At 40.7% G+C, this 23,622-nt stretch overlaps 4 protein-coding genes across 7 annotated transcripts in view; 3 read left to right on the forward strand and 1 right to left on the reverse strand.

Moving 5' to 3' along the window:
* Window positions 1–23,622, forward strand: part of LOC127803182 (DNA repair protein UVH3) — a 47,077-nt gene that overhangs the window by 20,536 nt on the left and 2,919 nt on the right. Inside the window, exons 16-17 of one of the 3 annotated variants that reach the window (XM_052339246.1) lie at window positions 19,045–19,130; window positions 19,501–19,890. The exons of the other annotated variants lie outside the window; for them this stretch is intronic. Of the exons in view, the coding sequence (XP_052195206.1) occupies window positions 19,045–19,130; window positions 19,501–19,753 (339 nt within the window). The 3' untranslated portion in view covers window positions 19,754–19,890. Of the gene's footprint in view, window positions 1–19,044; window positions 19,131–19,500; window positions 19,891–23,622 lie in introns of those variants that run through there. 3 annotated transcript variants of the gene reach the window in all.
* On the forward strand, window positions 1,550–3,575 carry LOC127803185 (WAT1-related protein At5g40240-like). The gene is made up of 7 exons (XM_052339252.1): window positions 1,550–1,786; window positions 1,867–1,929; window positions 2,014–2,130; window positions 2,326–2,560; window positions 2,791–2,949; window positions 3,063–3,214; window positions 3,289–3,575. The coding sequence occupies exons 1-7, from the start codon at window positions 1,587–1,589 to the stop codon at window positions 3,437–3,439; spliced, it is 1,077 nt and encodes a 358-aa protein (XP_052195212.1). The 5' UTR covers window positions 1,550–1,586; the 3' UTR covers window positions 3,440–3,575.
* LOC127803186 (WAT1-related protein At3g28050-like) lies at window positions 4,059–10,612 on the forward strand. Of its 2 annotated transcripts, XR_008023461.1 has the most exons (12): window positions 4,059–4,241; window positions 4,377–4,446; window positions 4,597–4,786; window positions 4,880–5,018; window positions 7,668–7,909; window positions 7,980–8,045; window positions 8,164–8,277; window positions 8,543–8,777; window positions 8,860–9,018; window positions 9,106–9,257; window positions 9,385–9,591; window positions 10,378–10,612. XR_008023461.1 is itself a non-coding variant. In XM_052339253.1 (11 exons), exons 5-11 carry the CDS (start codon window positions 7,716–7,718, stop codon window positions 9,536–9,538), a joined length of 1,074 nt encoding a protein of 357 aa, XP_052195213.1. In that variant the 5' UTR covers window positions 4,062–4,241; window positions 4,377–4,446; window positions 4,597–4,786; window positions 4,880–5,018; window positions 7,668–7,715; the 3' UTR covers window positions 9,539–9,750. The 2 variants fall into 2 exon arrangements, 1 of the variants encoding a protein (XP_052195213.1); XM_052339253.1 differs by lacking the exon at window positions 10,378–10,612 and having other exon boundaries at window positions 4,062–4,241; window positions 9,385–9,750.
* Window positions 9,553–23,622, reverse strand: part of LOC127803187 (protease Do-like 9) — a 30,042-nt gene continuing 15,972 nt past the window's right edge. The window contains exon 10 of the transcript XR_008023465.1: window positions 9,553–9,621. The gene's annotated coding sequence lies outside the window, so the exon portion shown is untranslated. The remainder of the gene's footprint in view (window positions 9,622–23,622) is intronic.

Genomic DNA, 23,622 nt, shown 5'->3' on the forward strand with positions numbered 1-23,622 from the left:
GCTGTGTTGCTCACTGATTTACATGAAGCAGGGCCGAGACGGAGAGCTAGAGGTGGAGCCGGAGCGGAGAGGCAATCAGGAAGGTGGCAGCGAGTGACGGAGACGAAGGACTGAAACCCAGAAGAGGGGCGAGCCGGCGACGCCTACGAGCGACGGAGTGAGACTGTGAGAGAGTTCAAAGAGGCAGCGGCACGCGAGAACGAGACTGCGAGAGATCGAGGTCCGAGGGAGAGTTGGCGACCGGTGAGGGCGAGCGAAGAAACGACCGAGGCGGCATCGGTGAGCGACAAAGCCACCGAACCAGACAGAGACAAGAGCGAAGGACAGGGCGCAAGGGGGTAGGCGGCAGCTGAGTGCGGGCGCTTGAGCAAAAGAGGAAATGAATGTGGAACATGGAAGGATTTGCACATTTAGGGCAGGCTTCAATGCGAGCCAAATTAATGGCGAGCCAAGGCCCAGTGAGGGCCATGGCCCGTACTGGGCCTATGTTGGCTTTGCCCCTGTATAATACACACACACACACGACTATTGCATGGTTGTGACCATGGAACCCATCGTTCCCCGATTGCTGGAAGTCGAGGCATTCCATGGCTGCGACCACAATCGTGTGAGTGTATATATATATATATATATATCTGTGTGTGTGTGTGTGAAGATATGCGCTTCCACTAGTGGCATGCATCCTACACTAATACTCAAAAAATGAAGTCTTAATTGAACATTTCAAACTTAGAAAATATAAAACAGAAAATAAATGAACATAATCAAATACGAACTTAATCGCATTGCTAAAATATTAGATCAACCCACCACCATTAGCCGACCCTTGCACACACACACACTCTCTCTCTTTATGTGATGGCCGACCCAACGGGGCGAGGGGGAGGGGGGGAATCGTCGAACTGCAGGGTTCGGGGGTTTCTCGAACCCTCGAACCTCGCAATTCAAGGGGGTCCCCAAATCGCAACGTTCGAGGGATCCCTGAACCCCGAGATGTGACTGTTCCCCCGCAGTTCAACGATTTCCCTCTCCTCTCGGTGGGTTAACCATTGCTCACCCACCTTGGCAATGGCGGTGTCGACTCACTTCGCGGCCATTGCACATAGAGAGAATGTGTGTGTGGGTCGCTTAATGGTGATGGGTCGATAGTCGCCCGTGTGTGTATATATACACGTATGTGTTTGTGTGTATATGGTGCGAGAGAGAAAGAAAGAGATGAGGTGGTAATTGGGGGTGATCGGAGGAGAGGGTGGGCTGTGAGCTGGGATAAAATAAAAATTTTAAAATTAAAAAAAAATTTGACCGAATGTGAGTTGTGAAGGGCAATTTTGTGGAATGTAGATAGAATTTTTCATATGATTTTTGCTTAGGCATGATTTTATCTATGAAAGCGACATGGAATCTTTTTGCATTTTATGTTGGTGGGATGACAGTCATTTCAATTCGTCCAAAGAAAATAATGATAGGAAACTCATCAGTGGACCCCTCTGCATAATCTGTTGATTCATTACTTCTGTTTTCACTCTCAAATGTAGCTGTTCTTGAAATAGGGTCGAAATTGAAGTGTTACTGTGTTAAGGAAGAGGATGGGGCTGGAAGCTTGGCCCTGCGTGAAGGAGGGTTTACCCTTCGTACTGATGTTGATGATGGAGTTTGGCGATGTGTGCACCATCACTCTAGGCAAGGCAGCAATGAGTTCTGGGATGAGCAAATGGGTGTTCGTTGTTTACTACAATGCTCTTGGCACCCTAATTCTTCTTCTCTTTTTCGTCCTTCACAGGCACAGGTTTGTTGCTTCCCCTTCTACTTTCAGGTTTCTGATTCTTTATCTAAAAACCCAACTGAACGAACATGGTATTTTAACAGGAGCAAGCAGCCTCCAATTACTTTCCCCCTTCTGTGCAGATTCTGCATCCTTGCTCTATTTGGGTAATCTGTCTATATATCCATTAAATGTTAGATTCTATCCATATTTTTCATGAACGAAGAAGGATATATTTTTTTTTTTCCCAGGATTTGTTTTGTGCAGATCGGCGGATACGCGGCGATCGACTATAGCTCTCCGACCCTGGCCGCGGCCATGTCTAACCTTGTACCAGCTTTTACATTCTTGCTTGCCGTCTCTTTCAGGTAAATCAATTTCAGTTGTGTACCACAGAACATGAGAATCAAGTATGGTTGGGAAATCTAAAATTTAAGAGCAGACTTTTGGGAAATTGAATCAGATTGCCGTATTTCACAGCTTTGGTTCCTTGAGTTGATCTCTTTCTGCATTTGTGATTAGATCTTAATTTTCAATCTCTGAAAACTGTAAACAATTGTTAGGATGGAGAAATTCGAGTTGAGAAAAACAAGCAGCCAAGCAAAAGCCTTTGGAGCCATTGTAGCAATTTTAGGAGCTTTTATAATTATCTTTTATAAAGGTCCATCACTTCTGATGGCCGCCGCATCTTCTAATTTACCTCATCGGCTTTCTCTGTCACGACAATCAAAATGGATCCTTGGTGGGTTCTTGCTTGGATTCTGTGGCCTGGTGTACTCAACATGGAACATTCTTCTGGTAAGTGAAAAACCACCCAGAATTTATTGCATGTACTCAGTGAGTTTATAGAATTTACACCCAAAAAGTAGTAGCTACAGGTTCTAATCAATACCGAAAAACACACCCAAAATTGCCTGAAGATGCTTCAATTTTAGCATTTGTAAAACAACGTTGTGCTTTCAGTTTCTTTGTTTGATGCTTGTTCTTTTCCTCTAAAGAAGTCGATATGTAATGATTCCTAATGGCAGACAGCAACGGTTAAAGACTACCCGGACAAGGTGACGGTAATCTTTTTCCAATGTTTCTTTGGTACAATCCAGTGTGCAATTTTCTCCATCATTGCTGAAAGAAATCCAAGTTCTTGGACACTGCAACCTGGGTTGGAGACGACTGCTGTTGTGTTTGCAGTAAGAAAACCATGAAAAACACCTCCTCCTTAATTGCTTCGGAACAAGTTCACCGAAGCCTAAGTTAACATGATGCAATCAATTGATTGGTATTGGTTTGAACTCATCGCCAGGCAGTATTTTCAACTGTGTTCCGAAGCAGTGTTCTGACATGGTGCCTGCACAAGAAAGGTCCTGTTTATGTAGCCATGTTCAAGCCCACACAGATGGTTATTGCGCAGTTCCTGGGGATCATCTTCCTCGGCGACACACTTCATCTTGGCAGGTAAATGTAATCCTAGTTATGCAGAGTCGGTGATTATTGCTCTGAAAGTGATGCAATTTTGTAACTTTACGCAGTGTTATCGGAGGAACCATAATTGCTGCTGGATTCTACACTGTGTCCTGGGGAAAAGCCAAAGAGGAGGAGATGGTTGGCAGTGCATGTACATTGGAATCGTCCCCTGAAAACACCCCTCTGCTCCAAGATGGTGCTGCACAAGAGAGATAGGACTAAAGCTAAAGGGCTCTAGTGCCAGTGAGCTTCAAGTGTAAGGGGTAAAAGAGGCAATTTACCCTTCTAAGTTCATTAATATTAATGTATTGAAAAACAGGGAACACATGAAATTCACTGATTATTGTAGATATGTCCTGCTACACATATATGAACTAGTCTTTTTTGTCTGGGTTTAGAACCCACTGCCCACCGTAAATAGGAACAATTTAAATACTAATATGTTAAATAATGGAAACCCACCAAAGGTTTGATGACAATTCCTTCATTGTTTAACACCGAGTGGTGTAAAAACTATAAACAAAAATGTTAAAAAAGTCCTCAGTTAGTAGGCTGACAATGACAGCCTATGCATAGCAGACTTGGTGGATCTCTCTTTGCTACATCCCAACAAATTTCATATAAAATATTCATAAATAAATAACATAATGTTTATAATTGCAATTTTGTCTTTTGGGGGGGACAAAATTGGTTTTTCAAGTAACATGTGTTCGATGACAAACAGCACTAATTAGTCGCACTGGAAAGACCCTCACTAAAGCTCATAGGTCCTGCCGGCATGGCGTCCCTTTTGGCTTTTAAACTTTTGAGGTTTCTTCCTTTTTCATCTCTTCTTGTTCTCTGTCTCCTTCTGTAAATTCTGGTTTCTATTCATTCCAGAACGTATAAAATTGTTTAACAGATGCAACCAGCTTCATCCCATCAGTATCCATCTCCTGTGACTTTATCGTGTAATTGCATCGCCCCTGTCTCTGATTCATCTGTGTAATTTTGAAGATTGATGACACGAGGAAAAAAGGTTTGTCTTGTCTCAACGACTCTGTTTGCAGGATCTGTTTGTTGCAGACGCTAGCATACAGCCATAATAAGCTGTTTCTGATCATGGCTTCCCCAGCTTCTAATTCACCCCCATAATAAGCTGTTTCTCTTGCAGCAATCAATCTGGGTTCTTGCTTGGAATCAATCGGCGTCATCTTCCTCAGCGACGCGCTTCATCTTGGCAGGTGCAATGCCATCTATAGAGACAAATTTTCATGGGTGGAAGTAGAGATATAATCTATTCTCGTACTGAAGAAGACAGGGAAAGGGATTGTTAATTTTAAGCTTGCTTTCATGTTGTAAATGTCAAATTAATTGTCCAATTGTCAATGCAGTGTCACGGGAAGAACTGTAGTTGCCGTTGGATTCTATACGGTGACGTGGGGACGACAAGCCAAAGAAAAGAATATCGCCGGAGACCATTTCTCCTCGCCGGGATCTTCCTCCATTCAGTTTCTCTCCTCTCTGTAAAATCTGCCTGCTTGGACTAACTGGGAATTAAAGACTCACGAGCGAGCACGCACTGTATATCCTTTAATTGTGTTCATTCTAAATGATCTTCATCAAGTATTCCTCATCGTGGCATTAATGGCTGATTTATGTGTTTTGGTACGACAGGTTCGTGGCTCTGGTGCTGGGCTACAAAGGTTCTGAATACCCTTCTCCCACGCTGGCTTCAGCCATCGGCAACCTCACTCTCCTCTTCATTAACAGTGGTGCTTCTCTACAAGGGGGGCGGCCCAGTGATCATCACAAGGTAATTCCATTAATAACCGTCATCCTTCTCTGCTGTGATTTCTTCCATTTTCCAGTTGGATTATCGGTGGGCTTCTGCTTACAGCCCAGCAGTTAGTTGCTACTCTCAATCATACATAACAACTGCTACTGTTTAATCCCTTTTCCCACCACCTATAAAAACTAGATTAATTGGACTGTCCTATGATTAATTGATTTGATTAACTTAAATCCTTGCAAGTTGGGTTGTTACCATAACCACTGCCAAACTATCAATGATGACATGATAACAAATCAAAGCTTTCCTGAAGCCTGTCGAGGTTCTGGATGGCCAAAGAGAGTGGGAACACGAAATTGAACCCATTTTGTCTGTAACTATATTATATATATAGTTATTTCAGTAGAAAATTCAATTTTTTGAAAAACTAATCACTGAACTGAAAAAATCCAAAATTTCGATTTGCTCGATTATTTTAATTTTTTAATACGAAAATTAAATCGAACTAAAATAATTAAAATTGTCGAATTTAATAAGATCCAGTTTTGACTAAAATTAAACTAAAACAAAATTTTTAATTAATTTAATTAAATTATTTTTGGTAAACATGACGTCTGCATACCCTACTCGGAATCACTTGCAGCCCCAGCAAAAGGCCTCTCTGTTGCCCGCTGATGTGACTGAAGAAAATTTTGCCACGTCACTTCCCATTTTAATTTCAGAGTGGGGTGATTAAATATTAATATTTTGGTGTATTAACTCGTATATACGCCCAGTATATTTTAGTATTTTCCATGAAAAAAGCTGGATAAAGGACGAACAAAACAAGGGCCCAGTCCAGATGGGCCCTAGCCCACAGAATGAGTTCTGGAAAACGTAATGGAATGGGCCAAGCATGACTATTAGCCTACGTCCACGGCCCATTATAAGAATAATAAAATTATAAATTTAAACTTGGTCACTTAAATGTTGCGGACATTTGCATGGGAGGTGAGCTTTTCCTCTCTCATGCATGAAAATACGAAAATGGTATCGTTTTTGTGTTTTTGAAATATTTTTTACTCCTGAAAGATAAAAAACACCCAAAAAATATTTTTAAATTATTTTTATAATTTTAAAAACATTTTAAGTTATTTCATAATATTAAAAAAGTATTAAAAATTTTATGGCTTAATACATCTTAAAGTCTCTCAATTATTACAAAATATGATATTGAGTCTCTTGTCTAAAAAATTTTAAGATTTGGTTTTCAAACAATTAAAAAGATATATTTTTAGTTCTTACTATTCACATTCGTTTGTACGTGACATCACGCACCCTTTAAGTTGCGTGACATAATAAATTTATATATGTAATATTATACATTTTTATTGTTAATATTTTAGTCTTTGCCGCGACCATCACCCTCTCCCGCCATGGTCGTGACCTTTTTTCTCTCTCTCTCTCTCTATATATATATTGCAAGTCTGCACAAACCCACCCTCCTTCTATGGCCGTGGCCACCCCTCTCTCTCTTTCTCTCGCAACGATGACCATGTTCATCATGGCTGTCATGGCGGGTGGGTGATGGCTGCGTTCATAGCGGCCATATGTGTGTGTGTGTTTGTGTATATTAGGGGTGGGTGATGGCCGCAACCATGGTTGGGAGGATGGGTGATGGTCACTATCATGGTGATTGGCGGTGACTGCCATGGCCATGGCCCCCCCTTTCTCTCTCTATATATATATTGCACAGACCCATCCCCTCCCATGGTTGTGGTCAGCTTTTTTTCTCTCTCTCTCTATATATATTGTACAACGAATCACCCACCCCGACCAGGTCTCTCTCTCTCACTCACAATGATAGCCGCGTTTATTGCAATTGCTATGGAGGATGGGTGACGACTGCGTTTATAGTGACCATATGTGTGCGTGTATTTGTGTATATCGGGGGGGTGGGTGATGGTCACGACCAAGATGGTTGACAGTGACTTTCATGGCTGCGGCCCTGTATGTGTTTGTATATATGTATATATATATATGTGTGTATATATAGGTTTGAGAGATAAATATAACAGAGTCGTTTATTCACATTAACGGTAATGATTAAAAAGATATTTTTTTAATTATTTAAAAGTTAAATATTAAGATTTTTTAGGTAAAGAGTTAAATCTCATATTTTGTAATAATTTGAAAAACTTTAACATGTACTAAGCCAAAATTTATTTATGCCTGTGACCACTTTAGAGGTAGAAGCAATTACGCCTACCTTATTGTACTTTGATTCGTTTTTTTTTTGTGGCAAAGTCTCAATATACGTCATTTTCAAGAGCCCATTTTTCAAGGGAAAGGGATTGATCCATTGAATGAAAAAACCAACATCTATTTGTGACGAGATTATTGAGCTTTGATTAGAATGGAACTGAAAATGATCATAAGCGACGATGTAAACAAATTAAGACTTGGAATTGGAGGGCAGATTTAGATTGATTGGATTTGTATAAACAAATAATCAAACCGAAAGCACCCAATTTGGGGACAATCATTGAGCCCAGTGATGTCTTCACACCCCACAACTAGGACCCCCCTAATGCCACGTAGACATCGCACGCACCCTTTGCGAAATCGAAATTTGTCTGCTATGTAATGCAATTAAAGCAGCCATTGTTAACATCTAAAAGCAATCTGCAACAGAAAGTCTAGAGAGAGAGAGACAGACAGACAGACAGACAGACACAGAGAATGGACAGAGGAAAGTACTGGTACAGGGAGGTGCTGCCGGTGACGGCGATGGTGACAATGGAGTGCATGAACGTCGGCCTGAACACGCTGTTCAAAGCGGCCACCGTCAGGGGAATGAGCCACCACGTCTTCGTCGTCTACTCCTACGCAGTCGCCGCTCTCCTCCTCCTCCCTTCCCCCTTCTTCTCCTCCAGGTCTCTCTCTCTCTCTCTCTCTCCCCCCATATTTGTTTTATCTTTTGTGCTTCTGAATTTGATTTTGCAGATCAAGGACGCTGCCTCCGGTCACCTTGTCCGTCGCATGCAAAATCCTCCTTCTTGGGCTCATCGGGTATTATGAATAAACCAGCAAGCAAGCAAACACGGATTTCGTCTGAATATTGATCAAATAATTAGAGATGGGTAAGATTGGAATCCTTGTTTTCTGAGCAGTCAAGTGTTGTGAACAGGTCCACGTCGCAGGTGATGGGATACACGGGAATCAACTACAGCTCGCCCACGCTGGCTTCAGCCATCAGCAACCTCGTCCCCGCTTTCACTTTCATCCTTGCACTCATGTTCAGGTGATGCCTCTCTCTCTCTCTCTCTCTCTCTCTCTCTCTCTGCGTTCAATTCAAGGAGCCACTTGTGTTACCCTAATCAGACAAAAGCTTTGGAAGCAAGACACAATTTATTTATGTTTTCCGATGTGGGGTACTTGGTTTCTTTCATCTTTCTTGGACTGGGTTTCTCTTCTCGTCCAATAATGCTTTTTTTTTTTTTTTTTTTTTTTTTTTTTTTGGGGGGGGGGGGGGGGGGGGGGGGGGGGTGGCTGCTTTAAAATAATAGGATGGAGAAGCTAGAGCCCAGAAGCTCAACCAGTCGAGCTAAAATCATAGGCACCGTAGTATCAATTTCAGGCGCATTTGTAGTCACTCTTTACAAAGGTCCGGCGATCGCACCGCCGGGTCTGCCGCCCTCTGTTGCACTTCATCAGCCCAGCTTGCCGCCGTCCAAATGGGTCATCGGCGGACTTTGCCTCACGACAGAGTATCTTCTGGTTCCAATGTGGTACATTGTTCAGGTACCTGTTCTCTGCCTCTTCCTTTTCAACTCTTATCCTATGTTTGTAATATGGCAAGACTTTGTAAATGTCATTTGAGCAGGCACAGATCATGAAAGAGTACCCAGCTGAACTGACGGTGGTCTTCTTCTACAACCTGTGCGTTAGCATCCTAGCAGCAATCGTCGGCGTCATCGCGGAGCCGAATACCAGCGCTTGGAGAATCAGATTTGATATAGCATTGGTCTCTGTATTATGCTCGGTCAGTAGACAAAGAAGGAAAGAACCTTGTTGCTGCGGTCATAACTTAATAGCTAGACTGAATGTGGCGGATTCTGTGTTTGCGCAGGGCATATTCGGGTCGTTCTTGAACAATGCCGTACACACATGGGTGCTGCGAGTGCGAGGGCCGGTCTATGTCGCCATGTTCAAGCCACTGTCCATCGCCATTGCAGTGGCTATGGGGGTCATCTTCCTGGGCGACACTCTGTATCTGGGAAGGTAATTTTACTCCACATATCGGCTGATTTGATTTGCCATTGTGAAGAGACGCATCAGGCATCTCCAGAATGCGTGAGATCGATCATTTGGCCTTAATTATCATTCATTCCCTTTTCCTATGTTGCAGCATGGTTGGAGCGACGATAATATCTGTCGGGTTTTACACTGTAATGTGGGGGAAGGCGAAAGAAGACATGGCTGAGGGTTGTGAAACTGCCGATGTGGAATCGTCGCCCTCATCTGATGAAAGAATCCCTCTGCTGCGAAGCCACAAAAACTGAAGAAATGTAGATCCGGCCGCCTGGCAACTCAGATCTCAGTATCAGCAGAGCGGGTAGGTAGATGATTGGCATTTATCTTTCAACTGTAAAAAATCCTAAGCTTAAGTGACTTCACAACAAGATGCATAGATGATGTACAGCTTAGAGCCCGGTTTGATTGCACTTTCATTGTAATGCTACGATAAATTACAGAAAACTAAAAAATACTGAAAGATCTCTCAAACAAGACTTCATATTTCTATCACGAACACGAAATGAGATCCCAGACATTAATAATGTAGGCATTGGTACAGAGGCTCATCCTCTGTATAGGGTGAGGAAAAGGTACATTGGTCTAATGAAGGAATCCGACGTTGTTTTAAAAAGTAGAAGGGTGAATAATCAGTCCAATGACCATGGAAACATGCGTCCACCATTGGACTTGGATTATGAAAAAGAGAAGAGAACTGAAATGGCAGAAGGTTCTATGTAGATGTGACATTCTTATAACATAAGAACCAGGCATCTTAAGTTCCATTGAAGTATTGAAGTGGGACTAGTCAAGCATCAAGATCGATGAAATGATATTAATGTCTTTTGACTGAATTTAACAAAACATGCTGACATTCATTTGCTAGCTAATGTCATGGAAATGTTGTGTCGTCTATGCTGACACTGATTTGCCAACAAATATGGGATGGATAGGATATATCATGCTCCCAGTGGTTATCAATCTGTAAGTCGCTCTGGTCATGTTACTCATGGAAACCATAACATAGACAATATCATATGCATCTGTTTACATATATATCCCGCGAGAACATGTGGAGGACAAGTCAGAGAAACCTTTTAGTGGACAGGAGGATTGTGTCTCTAAAGGTTAGAGCAACCCACAGAGATCAACTATGAAGCGGTCAAGGAGGAGGAAGCATGAAGAACTTGTACCATCTGAAGAAACAGCCACACATATGTGAATGTGGGCAGAAGGCGGTTGAAATACCAGACAAGGGATGAGTGCAAGGGGATGAAGAGGGGACGGGAGACAGGCCAAGCCTTGGGAAGCAGTAGGAGGAAAAAGAACCCTGGTCATTCATATCATGAGAGCATTTCTTGTTAGGCAAATCAGTTTCGATCATTCCGCTACGATCCAGGTATTTTACATACCGCTTTTATTAGTTTAAAAACACTTCAGTGGTATCAGAGCCATTGTTTATTTGCCTACACCGTTGTAATTGATTATTAATATTTACGAGTTTTTGTAACTTGTGATATTTTATGCGTAAAATTATTTTCTGTGTGAAATCGGTTAACGTGTAGTATTATTCTGTGTGAAATAATTTTTATACTCTCTGTTTGCTGCAATTCAGTCACGATTTTGTATGGAACTCGTGATATTTTTGCGTAAAAATATTCTCTGTCCACTGCGTTCCAGCCATGGCTGAGATAGTCACGGGCGGTTGTGTATGTCACAGCTGCTGATTTGCAGCCTATGGGCCTTCCCCATGGATTTTTTGAGAAATCTCCAGCGTAATGGATAGCCGCGTATGTCGCGGATCATGGGAGCTGCCAATAGCAGGTTGCTGGCCGATATTTTAATGGGTCATGGCTCGCTGCTGTGTATGCTTTGCCATGGTTGATGCCTCTGTTTTCTGTTCTTCGTTATGGGTTCGACGTGGGTCGTCGAACGGCTGCCTCAGTAGCTGCTGTTAATGGAAGGAAGACAACGGCCATGGCTTGATCTGTTCACCATGGCCGTGGCTCCTTTTGTCTTCGGGTATGGCGGTGGCTGTTGCGAGCCATCGTCGGACTTCGCGGCCAGTAGCGATGAGAGGCGAAGAGGATGGAGAGGCGGTCGACGGCGAAGCAAGGAAGAGAAGGCGGCGGCGGCGGCGCTGGTTCAAGGAGCCCAGCAAATCCTATGTGCAGGAAGAAGAAGACTTGACCCATTTTGTGCTGGGTCAAATCCGAATTGGGTCAGACCCGATCCATAGGCAGATCCATGAGTGGATCTAAAGCTGGCCAATTGATTTGTTCAAATTGGGCTTTGGGCTTGGGCCATTTGTTTTAATTAAATTGGGTATGTTTTTTAATTTAATATTAGTTGGGCTTAATTTTGTATTGGGCCATGATGTTGGATTTTTTATTTAATTATTTAGATTATAGTTTTGGGCCATAAATTAATTAGTTTAATTTTGTGCTTAAAATTATAAATTAAATAATAAATTCATTTTTGAATTAAAAAGAAAATCAGAATTATCTTAGGAATATTTAATTCTGGAATATTAATTTTTGTAATTAATAAAAAAAAAAAAAATTGTTTTCATGACTTTTATTTTGTGTTTTAATATTGTCATGATATTTGTTTAATTTATTCTTTTAGACCATAAATTAATGAGTTTAATTTTAAGTCTAAAATTATAAATAGATGTGATGTGGCATTTTTGCTAACTTAATTAATTATCTATTGTCTGCAAATATTTAGTTTTATTTGCTTATTGATAATTAGTTTTATTTGCTTATTGATAATTAATTTCGGTTTAATACCGATCTTGGGCCTTGTGTGGGACCTTATATATTATTGGATATTGTGGATTAGTTCTACATAAACAATTGAATCATAACATATTAGTTGTGCATTAAGGGTGATGACTTTGAAGCCTGGCAATCTGTTGATCCCGAAGTGCATAGCTAAATGTTTGATTTAATTGTTTGCTTTGAACATGTGCATTGAATGTCTTTTGTTATCCCTGATTCAGTGATCAATGGCCACCAGTTCAGTTGCTGGAAGCATGACCAGGATAGATAAGTTGGATGGGTCCAACTACTCCACATGGGAGAAGCAGATTCAGTATCTACTTCAGATGGAGAAAGTATGGGACGTATTGGAGACTTCACATCCAGTGCCACAAGGGGAAAATATTTCCTTGGCGACACAGCGGGCCTATGACAAATGGCTTGAGAGGGACCGTTATGCTCGTCTTGCGATGCTTGTTAGCATGCGGGCCGATCTCATGGGCCAGTTTGAGTCTTGCCAGACTGCCATGGAAATGTGGCAAAAGTTGAAGATCACTTTTGGTCAGACATCTGCGACAAAGCTTCGTGCTTTGCAATTAAAATTTCAACAGTATGTCAAAGACCCGAGGCACAGCATGGCTGAGCATTTGAGAGTGATGGGTTCACTTATCAGAGATCTTCAGAGTGCGGGAGTAGCGCTTACTGATGAGCAGCAACTCCTAGGGGTGATCAGATCCTTGCCTGACCCTGAGTGGTCTCAGATGAAGCTCCTTATGACACACAGTGAAAATATCAAAACTTTTGATGATATTTCACGTCACTTGGAGCTTGAGGCGGAGCGCGTTGAAGCGAACCGTGCGGCGGCTTTTGTAGCCAAAGTCGACAGACGTGAGGGCTTCGGGCCCAAACGCAAGAGACAAGGATCGAAGGCATCAGGGCCTACACCTAATGTTGGCAAGAATAAGAAGGCCAAAAGAGGGACACGTGGAAAGAAAGACCTGTCCAAATTGAAATGCTATAATTGTAAGAAGAAGGGTCACTTCGCTCGGGATTGTCCAGAGCCGAAGAAGGTATATTTCTCTTCTTATTCCCCTTTGATTCATGTTTGCTCACATGCATTAGTTGCATACTCACGTCCTGAGTGGATTGTGGATACAGGAGCAACACGACACATAAGTGTTGAGAAAGAAGGGTTTGTGGATTACCACCGGGTGCCAGCGGGAACTCAGTACGTCACGCTTGGGAATGGCACACAAGAAGAAGTTCTTGGAGTTGGTTCGTTCCAGCTCAAGATGAAGAATGGCAAGATTCTACTCCTAAAGGACGTTATGTATGCTCCTGAAGTCCGGTGTAATCTATTATCAGTAGCATGTTTATTAGGACAGGGTTATTCTTTTCTTTTCCGTGATACTGGCGTGAACATCTATTTGGATGATACATTCTTTGGAGGTGGTTTCTTAGTAGATGGTTTTTTCAAACTTAATTTGGATCATGTTTTTAATAACCATTCTATTGCTTTAGTTTCTTCTACTTCTTCTAACATAAATGTTGATTGTGATTTATGGCACAAGAGACTTGGCCATGTGGGTCAAGAAAGGATGGCAAGGCTGGCGAGAGAAGGTCTATTGGGATCTCTCAATAAAGTGAGACTCACTGTGTGTGAGCCTTGCTTAGCTGGTAAGGCCAAGAGGAAACCTTTTGGTAAGGCTTCCCGTGCATCTTGTCCTTTGGAGTTAGTACACTCCGACATATGCGGTCCTATGAATGTGAGGGCACGTCATGGTGCATCATACTTTATTACCTTCATAGACGATTATTCACGTTTCGGTTACGTGTAACTGATTTCTCATAAGTCAGAAGCTTTAGATTGCTTCAGACGCTTTGTGCATGAGGTTGAAAATCAGATCGATAAGAGCTTAAAAACTCTTCGAACCGATAGAGGCCGTGAATACCTTTCTGATCAGTTTAGAAGTCTATGTGAGGAAAAAGGTATAGTTCGACACCTAACTATTCCTGGCACTCCGCAACAAAATGGTGTTGCAGAACGTAGGAATAGAACTTTGTTGGAAATGGTTAGATCGATGTTGGCGCAGGCGAATCTCCCGATTAGTTTCTGGGGAGATGCGTTGTTGACTGCAGCATACATTCTTAATCGTGTTCCAAGCAAGTCCGTGCCTTCTACCCCTTATGAGTTATGGACTGGTAGAAGTCCAAACTTGGAACACTTGCGGCCTTGGGGATCAGCTGGATATGTTCATAGCACATCCCACAAGTATGGAAAACTTGGACCAAGAGCCAGCAAGAAGGTGTTCATTCGGTATCCTGCAGGATCAAAAGGATACGTCATGTATGGTGAACATCCTAATGGGGGTTTAACTGAGACAGAATCTCGGGATGTAGAGTTTCTTGAGGATGAGTTCCCAAGAATTGGTGAGGTTGATAAGGACTCCCAATTGTATGAGTTACAAAAGGAAGTTCCTTTTGTCAGTGGGAGAATTCCTGCAGTTAGTGGGAGTGAACCCATAGACAATACTTTGGTGACTCAAGTAATTCGACGCAGCCAGCGTGGGCTAATCCCTCGTCGTCATTTCGATGATATTGAGGGAAGGGTACTTATGTGTGCCATGTCGGATGACAGTGAGCCGACTTCTTATGAAGAAGTCTTAACCTCCCCAAACCGAGATCAATGGTTGATCGCTATGAAAGAGGAAATGGACTCAATGGATAAGAACAAGGTGTGGGAACTTGTTGATCTTCCACCAAATAGAAAGGCGATTGGTAACAAGTGGGTCTTGAAAATCAAACGCCGAGCTGATGGATCGATCGACAAGTATAAAGCCCGATTGGTCGCGAAGGGTTACACCCAAATGGAGGGTGTAGATTTCTTAGAGACATTTTCTCCGGTGGTGAGATTTGACTCTATTCGCGTGATTCTAGCCATCGTCGCTCATTTAGACCTTGAGCTACACCAGATGGATGTCAAGACAGCATTTCTCAATGGAGAACTAGACGAGGAGATATATATGGATCAACCCATCGGTTTTGCTACTGAAGGGCAAGAGCGCAAAGTGTGCCGGCTCAAACGATCCATATATGGTCTCAAGCAGTCGTCTAGACAATGGTATCTACGGTTTCATGAAGCCGTCACCTCCATTGGTTTGACCATGATGGAGGAAGACCATTGTGTGTATATCCAACGGACAAAAGATGGGTTCTTGATTTTGTCCTTATATGTAGATGACATCTTATTGGTTGGAAACAACTTGGAGATGATCAACACCATTAAGGAATGGCTATCCTCTGTCTTTGAGATGAAGGATTTAGGGGAAGCGAGTTATATCCTCGGAGTTAAGATCTCGAGGGATCGCTCAAGGAGGCTTTTGAGTTTGTCTCAAGAGACTTACCTTCGTAAGGTCCTTGAACGGTTTAATATGGATAACTCAAAGCCTGTTGATACTCCAGTTGATAAGGGTTGCACCTTGAGTACTAGTCAGTGCCCTAAAACAGAGGAAGAAAGGAAACTAATGGAAAAGAAACCATACGCCAGTGCTGTTGGGAGTCTCATGTACCTTATGAAGTGTACTCGTCCTGATATCTGCTTCGCCGTTGGGCTAGTAAGCAGATACCAAAGTAATCCTGGTGAGAAACATTGGAAAGTTGTCAAAAGAATCATGAGGTATCTACGTGGTACTCATGATTATGCCCTAGCTTTCCAAGGTGGAGATATGAAAGTACATGGTTACACTGATGCTGATTTTGGCGGAGATAAAGATGATAGCGTCTCCACATCAGCATATGTTTTCACCCTTGGTGGAGGCTCTATTTCTTGGCGAAGCAAGAAGCAAGATTGTGTTGCTCAGTCGACCATGGAAGCAGAGTATGTGGCTAGCTCAGAAGCTGGAAGACATGCATCTTGGCTTAGTGCTTTCCTTCGAGAGCTTGGGGTAACAGCTCAGGCTGATGAACCTGTCGAAATTCGGATCGACAACACAGCTGCAATGCAGTTCGCACATGACCCCAAATTCCATGATAGAGGAAAGCACATAAGAAGAAGATATCACTACATTAGAGGATTGATCAGGGACAACGAAGTGATTTTAAGTTATATTCCTAGTGCTGAAATGTTGGCTGATCCATTGACAAAGCCACTTAGCAGGAATGTATTTGAATCCCATGTGAGGCGTATGGGATTACGTAGAATTTGAGTTCTACATTTGATCACTGTTTACGACATTCATTATGATTTATACTGATGGATATTTGTTATCTTATTTGATGGATATTTGTTATCTTCTTTCTGTTTTCATTATATGACATTGTGTTGTTGATATGGAAAACATGAAAATAATTACACATGTTCGTGAATGTCACCAGGCTTAGATCGGTCCAATCACGCGGACGATCGCCCTAACACCTGTGTGGTGTGCAGGATGAGACAACTGACTCTTGGACCTATGTGGTCAGTGTAAGTGCCTTGATACATGAGGGGTATCCAAGGTTGTTATTGTCGCCTTAGTACGGCTAAGATGAGACTTATTTGAAGAAGTCGAATATGGATATATTCTGAATTCCATATTAAGCCTGAGAAAAGCAGGATGTGAGTACTCATAAGTTGAGTGACTCGGGTTAGTGCCTATGTGGTGACTGGACCGACATCTGTACGGTGTTTTGAGTGTGACATCCCTGATTAGTGGGAGCTCCACTGTAGCATGCACATCATACAGCATGCGCTTGTACGACCGCTATAGGGAAGTGACAAGATTGTTCTCTCTCTGTCACTGCGTGAGACCCTATTCACATATGCCTTCTGACCTAAAATTGTTTCATGAAGTTGAGGTTCAATTACACTACTTTAGCATGTCACCCAATTGGCTAGCAAGAAAGCAGCTAGGCGGGCCATGTCTGGGCAAGTGGTTGAACCAAGAGATGGATTGTTTCGAATTTTGGGAAAGGTAATTTATACCACATCATGTAAGTTTTGCAACTCATAGTCCGGACGATCATCTGTGTGATGATCATGAGTGCAAGAACTTCGATTGATGATCAAATGTTGTTCAGAGTTCATCTTGAGAGATTGGAAGCATTTGATAGATGTGTTATTTATTATCTAAGGCATGGATGGCATTGCCCTCGTTTATTTCCTTTTGCAGCAGTACTATGTTGGCATTGGTGGTTGTTTGATATAGTACTCTTATCATTGTCATCAAGGTCGCACCCCTTGACGTCCTGTATGAGAAGATGAGTTGAGCATTATCCCAAGTACCCGAGTGGGAGATTGTTAGAATTGCGGTTACATTGGGATAAGTTCCTAATGATAAGATAAATGTTATGAATTTGAATTTGTTTCAAATTCATTAACATTTGAATTTTAACAATATATATGATGGGATAAGTAATTGGAATTTGAATTAGATTCAAATTCCTACATGTCTATCTTTATCTGTGTGATACCTATAAATAGACATAGAGCCTAATGGAAAATTAACGACAATCAGAATTAATTTCTGATCGCTCATATACTGTCTTCGGCATCACCATTCGAGCCTTGGGCGAACAAGGGGTGGACGTATAAGGAAGCTTTTATAGTTTTCTTCCACGGAGGTTGTTAGGCAAATCAGTTTCGATCATTCCGCTGCGATCCAGGTATTTTACATACCGCTTTTATTAGTTTAAAAACACTACATTTCTAATGATGGAAGCAATAGTGATTACGAACAGGAAGTGCAAGTTGAAAAGTTAGAAGGAACCCAAGGAGTACGGAAGGTATGCATTACTGTTCTCCATCCTTCATTTTTTACCTTAATTATGAGGGAGATTTAACTGGTTTTTATATGATATATAATTGAGCAATTGAGAGGGTTCTATGTTGCAGTCTGAAACTTGAATTAGCCAGATCTAGTAAACTTTAATATTTTACATGGAAGAATGGGTTCAGTTTTTGTTGATCTGAGCCAGTTTGGTCAAGATAATCTTGGGTAAATCACACTAAAGATCACTTAACTTTGGTGTCTTTTCTATTTTGGTCACTCAACTTCAATTCTTTGCTTTGTAATCACAAAAATTTAAAATGTGTTGCGATGCAATTACTCAACAGAGAAGGAGAAGGGGTTTGGGGCTATGACACGTGGCATGTTTTGATTGGAAGTTATTACACAATCAGCATATCACTTTTATTCTTTGCCACATCAGCACCATGTCACCCACTCCAGCAAGGGGCTTGCTGGAAAATCTGTTGAGTGATCACATTGCAACATATTTCAAAATTTTGTGATTACAAAGTAAAGAATTAAAGTTGAGTGATCAAAATAAAAAAGACACCAAAGTTGAGTGATCTTTGGTGTGATTTACCCAGATAATTTTCCACCCAAACTTCCAGTTAATCTTTAAGTTGTACAGGCATGAAGTTTGTATGCATTCAGTCAAGTGCATATAAATAAATGAAGGGTAAAGTCTTCTATGAGTTTTAATTCATAAACCAGGCTCTGCATTTTGGGTTCATAAAATTTTCTTCATAGTTTTACTGATGATTCTGATGTGTTCTTGTTTGGGGCACAAAGTGTTTATAAAAATATGTTTGATGACCAGAAAAATGTTGAGAACTACCTCATGAAGGTTTGTCCTTACACTGTCACAAGTATATGCCTTTGTAATCTATTTGTTTATTGTTTTGCTGAGAGAATGTTATACTGCTACAAGTTTATTTTTCAAGGCTCTGCTGGATAGGTTTTTTTTTTAAAAAATTTTAATTGGAGCACCTAGTGGGATTAAGGCTCGTGATTCTTGTTGTTTTCGTTTGATTGGAGCTGTTGGATCATGCACTTACAATGATTCATCAGCAAAATGGGGGTCCATTTGATATGTTTTTCTTGTTCTGTGGTTGTTAGCGTTGATTTCTTCCTCTTAAGTTTCAATCTGTTTTGATGTTTTTGAGAAATTATATATACTCTCATGGATTTGGTTCAGTGGTATGCATTCATAGCCACTTGTTAAATAGGTGTTCATGTCATTTTCAGGGCATAGAAAATGAGCTTGGCCTAACCCGTGAGAAATTGATCCGTATGGCACTGCTTATTGGGAGTGATTATACTGAAGGTGTAAGGTACACAACAATATTGCTCTCTTCCTTATCTCATTTTGCACAATTACTTCTAATCTGCCCTCTATCAGGCAGTTACAAACTTGTGCTGTTGGCCAAGTCATTTGTGGTTTGCTATATGTTATATATTTATTAGATATGATCCATTGCAGTAGTGTGTTGGATTTCATAAACTTTTTGGGATGATGACCTGTCATTTGGTATCATTTCTAACTGTAGTACAGCGTTTTGGCAGCTATATAATATTTATTTTGGCCGTCTAAAGTTATGACTTTACTATTTTTTCTCTAGATGTTAATTCTAGACCTACTCAAAAGCACTGGATTTACATGATAGGTCTCATCTTTTGGTGTTATCTATGTTTATGATGCAGTGGGATTGGCATTGTGAATGCTATTGAAGTTGTGAACACATTTCCTGAGGAAGATGTCCTTCGTAAGTTTCGAGAATGGATTGAATCGCCTGATCCAACCATACTAGGGAAGTTTGATGTGCAAACCAGATCTACTTTAAATAAAGGAGCATCAACAGTTAGCAATGATATGACTTGTTCAGATGGCAACAAGGACGGACTCACTGCAAATGACAGAATTGTTCCACAATCCATGGATTACAAACAATCATAAAATGAAGCAGATCTTCATGAATATGCATTTACCATCATCCATCAAGCTGTTTATTCTTTTATTTTCTTTTCTAGTTGTACTTTGTCTTGGAAGGATCATTTCTACATTGAATATCATTGGGTTTTTTCAACAGAAAAACGTGAGCAAAAATTGGGACATACCCTCTTCTTTTCCCAACGATGCAGTAATTTTTGCATATGCTTGTCCACAAGTGGACAAGTCAACAGAGCCATTCTCATGGGGAAAGCCAGATCCTTTTCTTCTTCGCAAGTGAGTCTTTGTGATTATATAGCATCCAGTTGTTTTCCTGTTGTTTTAGAATTTTGGCATTTTCTGAGCAAATGATGTGAAGAAATCAAGATTATTTTAAAGTTTCACATTCTGATTCTGGCTCTAGGCAGTTTGACAGACCAATACTAAAATCTGTTTTGCTTGATTGTTTAAATATGAGGCAATTTTGTTTGGTTTTTTCTAAGACTCATTATTTGCACATGTTGAAGTTTTCTTTACCTCTTCAAAAATAAATAAATAAGACTTGTTTGGTGAGTAATGACGCCCAAAATAACAGAGAAAAAAATATAGATTACTCCAGATTGCATGGTGTGTGCTTTATCTCTACTTAGTCTATTTATTTGGTTAAAAAGTGAAGAAAGTGTTGCCTATTGCATGTCAGATGAAATTATGCAAATGCTGGATTTGATGAAGTTTCTCTCCACAGGTTGTGTTGGGAAAAATTTGGGTGGAGTACGCAAAAGGCTGATGAGTTGATCCTACCTGTTCTGAAGGAGTACTAACAAACACAAGGTTAGTTCCCACCTGTAAAAGCACATGCATGCACAGATACAGACAGGAAAGCTGTAAGACGCCCCTCTTCTACACCGTATATTGCACAACACAAGTCCTGCACAATGATTCACAAATCTGATTGGCCCCATAAGCCTTAATGCCTTTAGCTATTAAAGAACAAGAAAGAATTTGCTTGGAATCTGAGAACTATTAATCTTGTGGTCCACTATCATGACACCCAAAGATGATGTGATTTAAATTGTTTTGAATGTCACCCCTGGTATCTTTATAGGAAGACAAGGTTTCATTCATTTCGATTTTTATCCCTTATAGTGTCATGAATCTAGGGTTCATAACGGGCTGAAATCGGCCAATTTAGAACTAAGAATTGACAGATTTAGGGAAGAAAATGAGAAGAAAGAGAGGGAGAAATAGAAGAATGATGGGATCCCAAAATCGATTCACTGAAACTGAATTTAAACAGTCCAATTACAAGAAGAACTGGGCGTTCGAGAGGCCCTTCACTCTCCCAAAACTTAATACAAGAAAAATGATGTAACAGCCCACCTTATCAGGGCGTGTTATGCCTTAGGAAATTTAGGGCTTATTTATTTATTTATTTTTTTAGTTACATTATTCTCGAAATTCCCTAAGACCTTATCTAGTGCTAGACGAGATATTTACACTAGAAAATAAATACAAAGCGGAAGCTGAATCGAACCTGCTCATGGCAATACATACATGAATAACTGGACATAGCATTTATTACAAAGTTATTACATAAGCTTCTGAAGATAAAAACAAATGTACTTAATTCTTAAACTATTCATATTACATCATCACATGGCACATTTCCTCGTTTCTTGACGTCTCGCGTCACTACACATCCTCAACCTCTGTACCATCACTGCAAATCCTGATTGGAACGTCAAATGTTCCAGGGGCGAACCCAAGTTAGATGATGAACCATCTAAGTAAGGTACATAATGCTATGTCATGTGTGTATGCAATGTCTTTCATCGTAGGTGTCAACTGCACCCCTTATGCTATCTACCATTTTTACGGCCATCTCTTTCGAAGGTGAGGTGTATGGGTGCACCCTTGATAAGGCAGCGGTGCCAGTTCGTACTCCCTACAGCCTCAAATGCGTGTGATCAATTATATCAACATGTATTTATGCATTTCATATTATGGATGTAGTCTACGTGTTGGGTACATATCATAGTATGTCAATATGATGAAAGCATTCTCGAAGATAAACATTTACAACTGTACTAAGCTTGAAACAGTACAGTTACTGCTAAGTTGTCTCGAAAGGCGTGTCGACCTCGAAAATCGTGCCGAGCGGCTATTTCTCAATCTTTTTGCCCTTAAGGACTCCTAAAACATCAATTTATTTTTAGAATATCATTTAACTATTTTTCATAATTTCTTCAATTTTTCTTTTATTTCTAAGCCTTATCTCTTCAAAATTACATGATAATTATCTAAACTTTCATATTATTCAATTTCTTCTCACTAATATTCCTTAAATAATACTTCTAACATTCTGGAATTTTCCAAATTAAAATCCTATTTTTTCTTTATTTCCATAATAGAAAAACTACTTAAATAAATAATAAAATTAGCATTTTCCAGAAAATTTTTCACAAAATAAGACATAAACAATATTCCAAATTTAATAAAAAAATTTGCGAAATTTTTATTTCTTTTATTTTATTTTTTCTTTATTTATTTATTTTTTTAATTTTTTTTATTCTTTCTGGCGGGAGCGTGGGAGGCACGCGCCTTCTTCCTACTCGCGGGCACGTGCAGTCACGCGCCTGCCTGGTTCGTCTTCTCCGGCGGTCTTCTCATCGCCGGGCATCCAAACTTCAAAAGAAGCTTCTCCTCCCCTCAATATCGACCTCCCGAACCCGATTATAGCCTTAAAATTGAGAAAAAACAACACGAAGTACCTCGATTTAGCGTTTGAAGGCGCGGCTCCGGCGAAGTCGCGATTTTCCGGCGATGCTTGGATCTCCTTCTTCACTGCTCCGTTGGCCACCAAAATCACCAGAAAGCTTGCCCACACCTCGAGGATCAAAACCCTACTCACGAAAGCTCTCAAACGCTGCCCAAATACCCGATCTTTGAAGTAAAACTCTCAGATGAATAGCTTCACTCGAACATGGCTATTTATAGCCAAAACTCGTCGTGACCTGTCCCATTACGATCGCCACGCGTCCGGGAGGCCACTTCGACGGACACCCCTTTATTAATTGCCCCCCCTCTCCCTGATTTTGCTTGTTGCAGGCACGATCGTGCGCCTGCTCCGATTTTCTGCCAAATTTTGTGTATTTTTTTTTTATATATATATACATACATATGCATAAACGCCTATACCCACTTACATATTTATACATATACCTATGTACATACATATAACAGTAATACATACTATATAATTTCTGGTATATATTTTATTTCAATCATTTTTAAGCTATATACTTATGCAATGTATTTAGCTATCAAAAAATGCATAATATAATTTGATATAACTAATTTTATTTATAATATAAATATACCTTGCCCATAAATACCATAATTCCAATAATTTTCTAAGGTCTAAATACCCAAATTATTTACTCTTGATGTCTTAGGGTATTACAAATGATATCCCCCCTCTCTTTCAGCCCCCCTCGGCATATTCTTCCCCCGCTTCTTCCCAACTAAATTCTGTTACACGCGCTTGTTGGGTTGTTACACAATCCAGCAATTTCCCTTCCCTGCCCTTGCGCAACATGGCTGGTTGTTATGCCAGCCATCCAATTTACCCCCTTGCCCCTACCCCTACCCCATGCCCCTTGGACCTTCTTTGGTAAGTCAAGAAAATCGGGGGCCTATCAAAGAACAGAAGAGAGAGGAAGAAGAACGAGAGAGGAAGAATGGTAGAAAAGAAATTAGAATTTCAATTTCATAATTTTTCGAGATACCCCAACAACCAATAGCAGTAGCCTTATATAGGCATTACAAGCTCAATAACGGCCTAGCACATGCACCCCATGTGCTTCTAAAATATCTCCTAACTATTATTATAATAC

The sequence above is a fragment of the Diospyros lotus genome, chromosome 6, assembly GCF_014633365.1.
Source record: "Diospyros lotus cultivar Yz01 chromosome 6, ASM1463336v1, whole genome shotgun sequence".
In the NCBI taxonomy this organism is placed as follows: Eukaryota; Viridiplantae; Streptophyta; class Magnoliopsida; order Ericales; family Ebenaceae; genus Diospyros; species Diospyros lotus.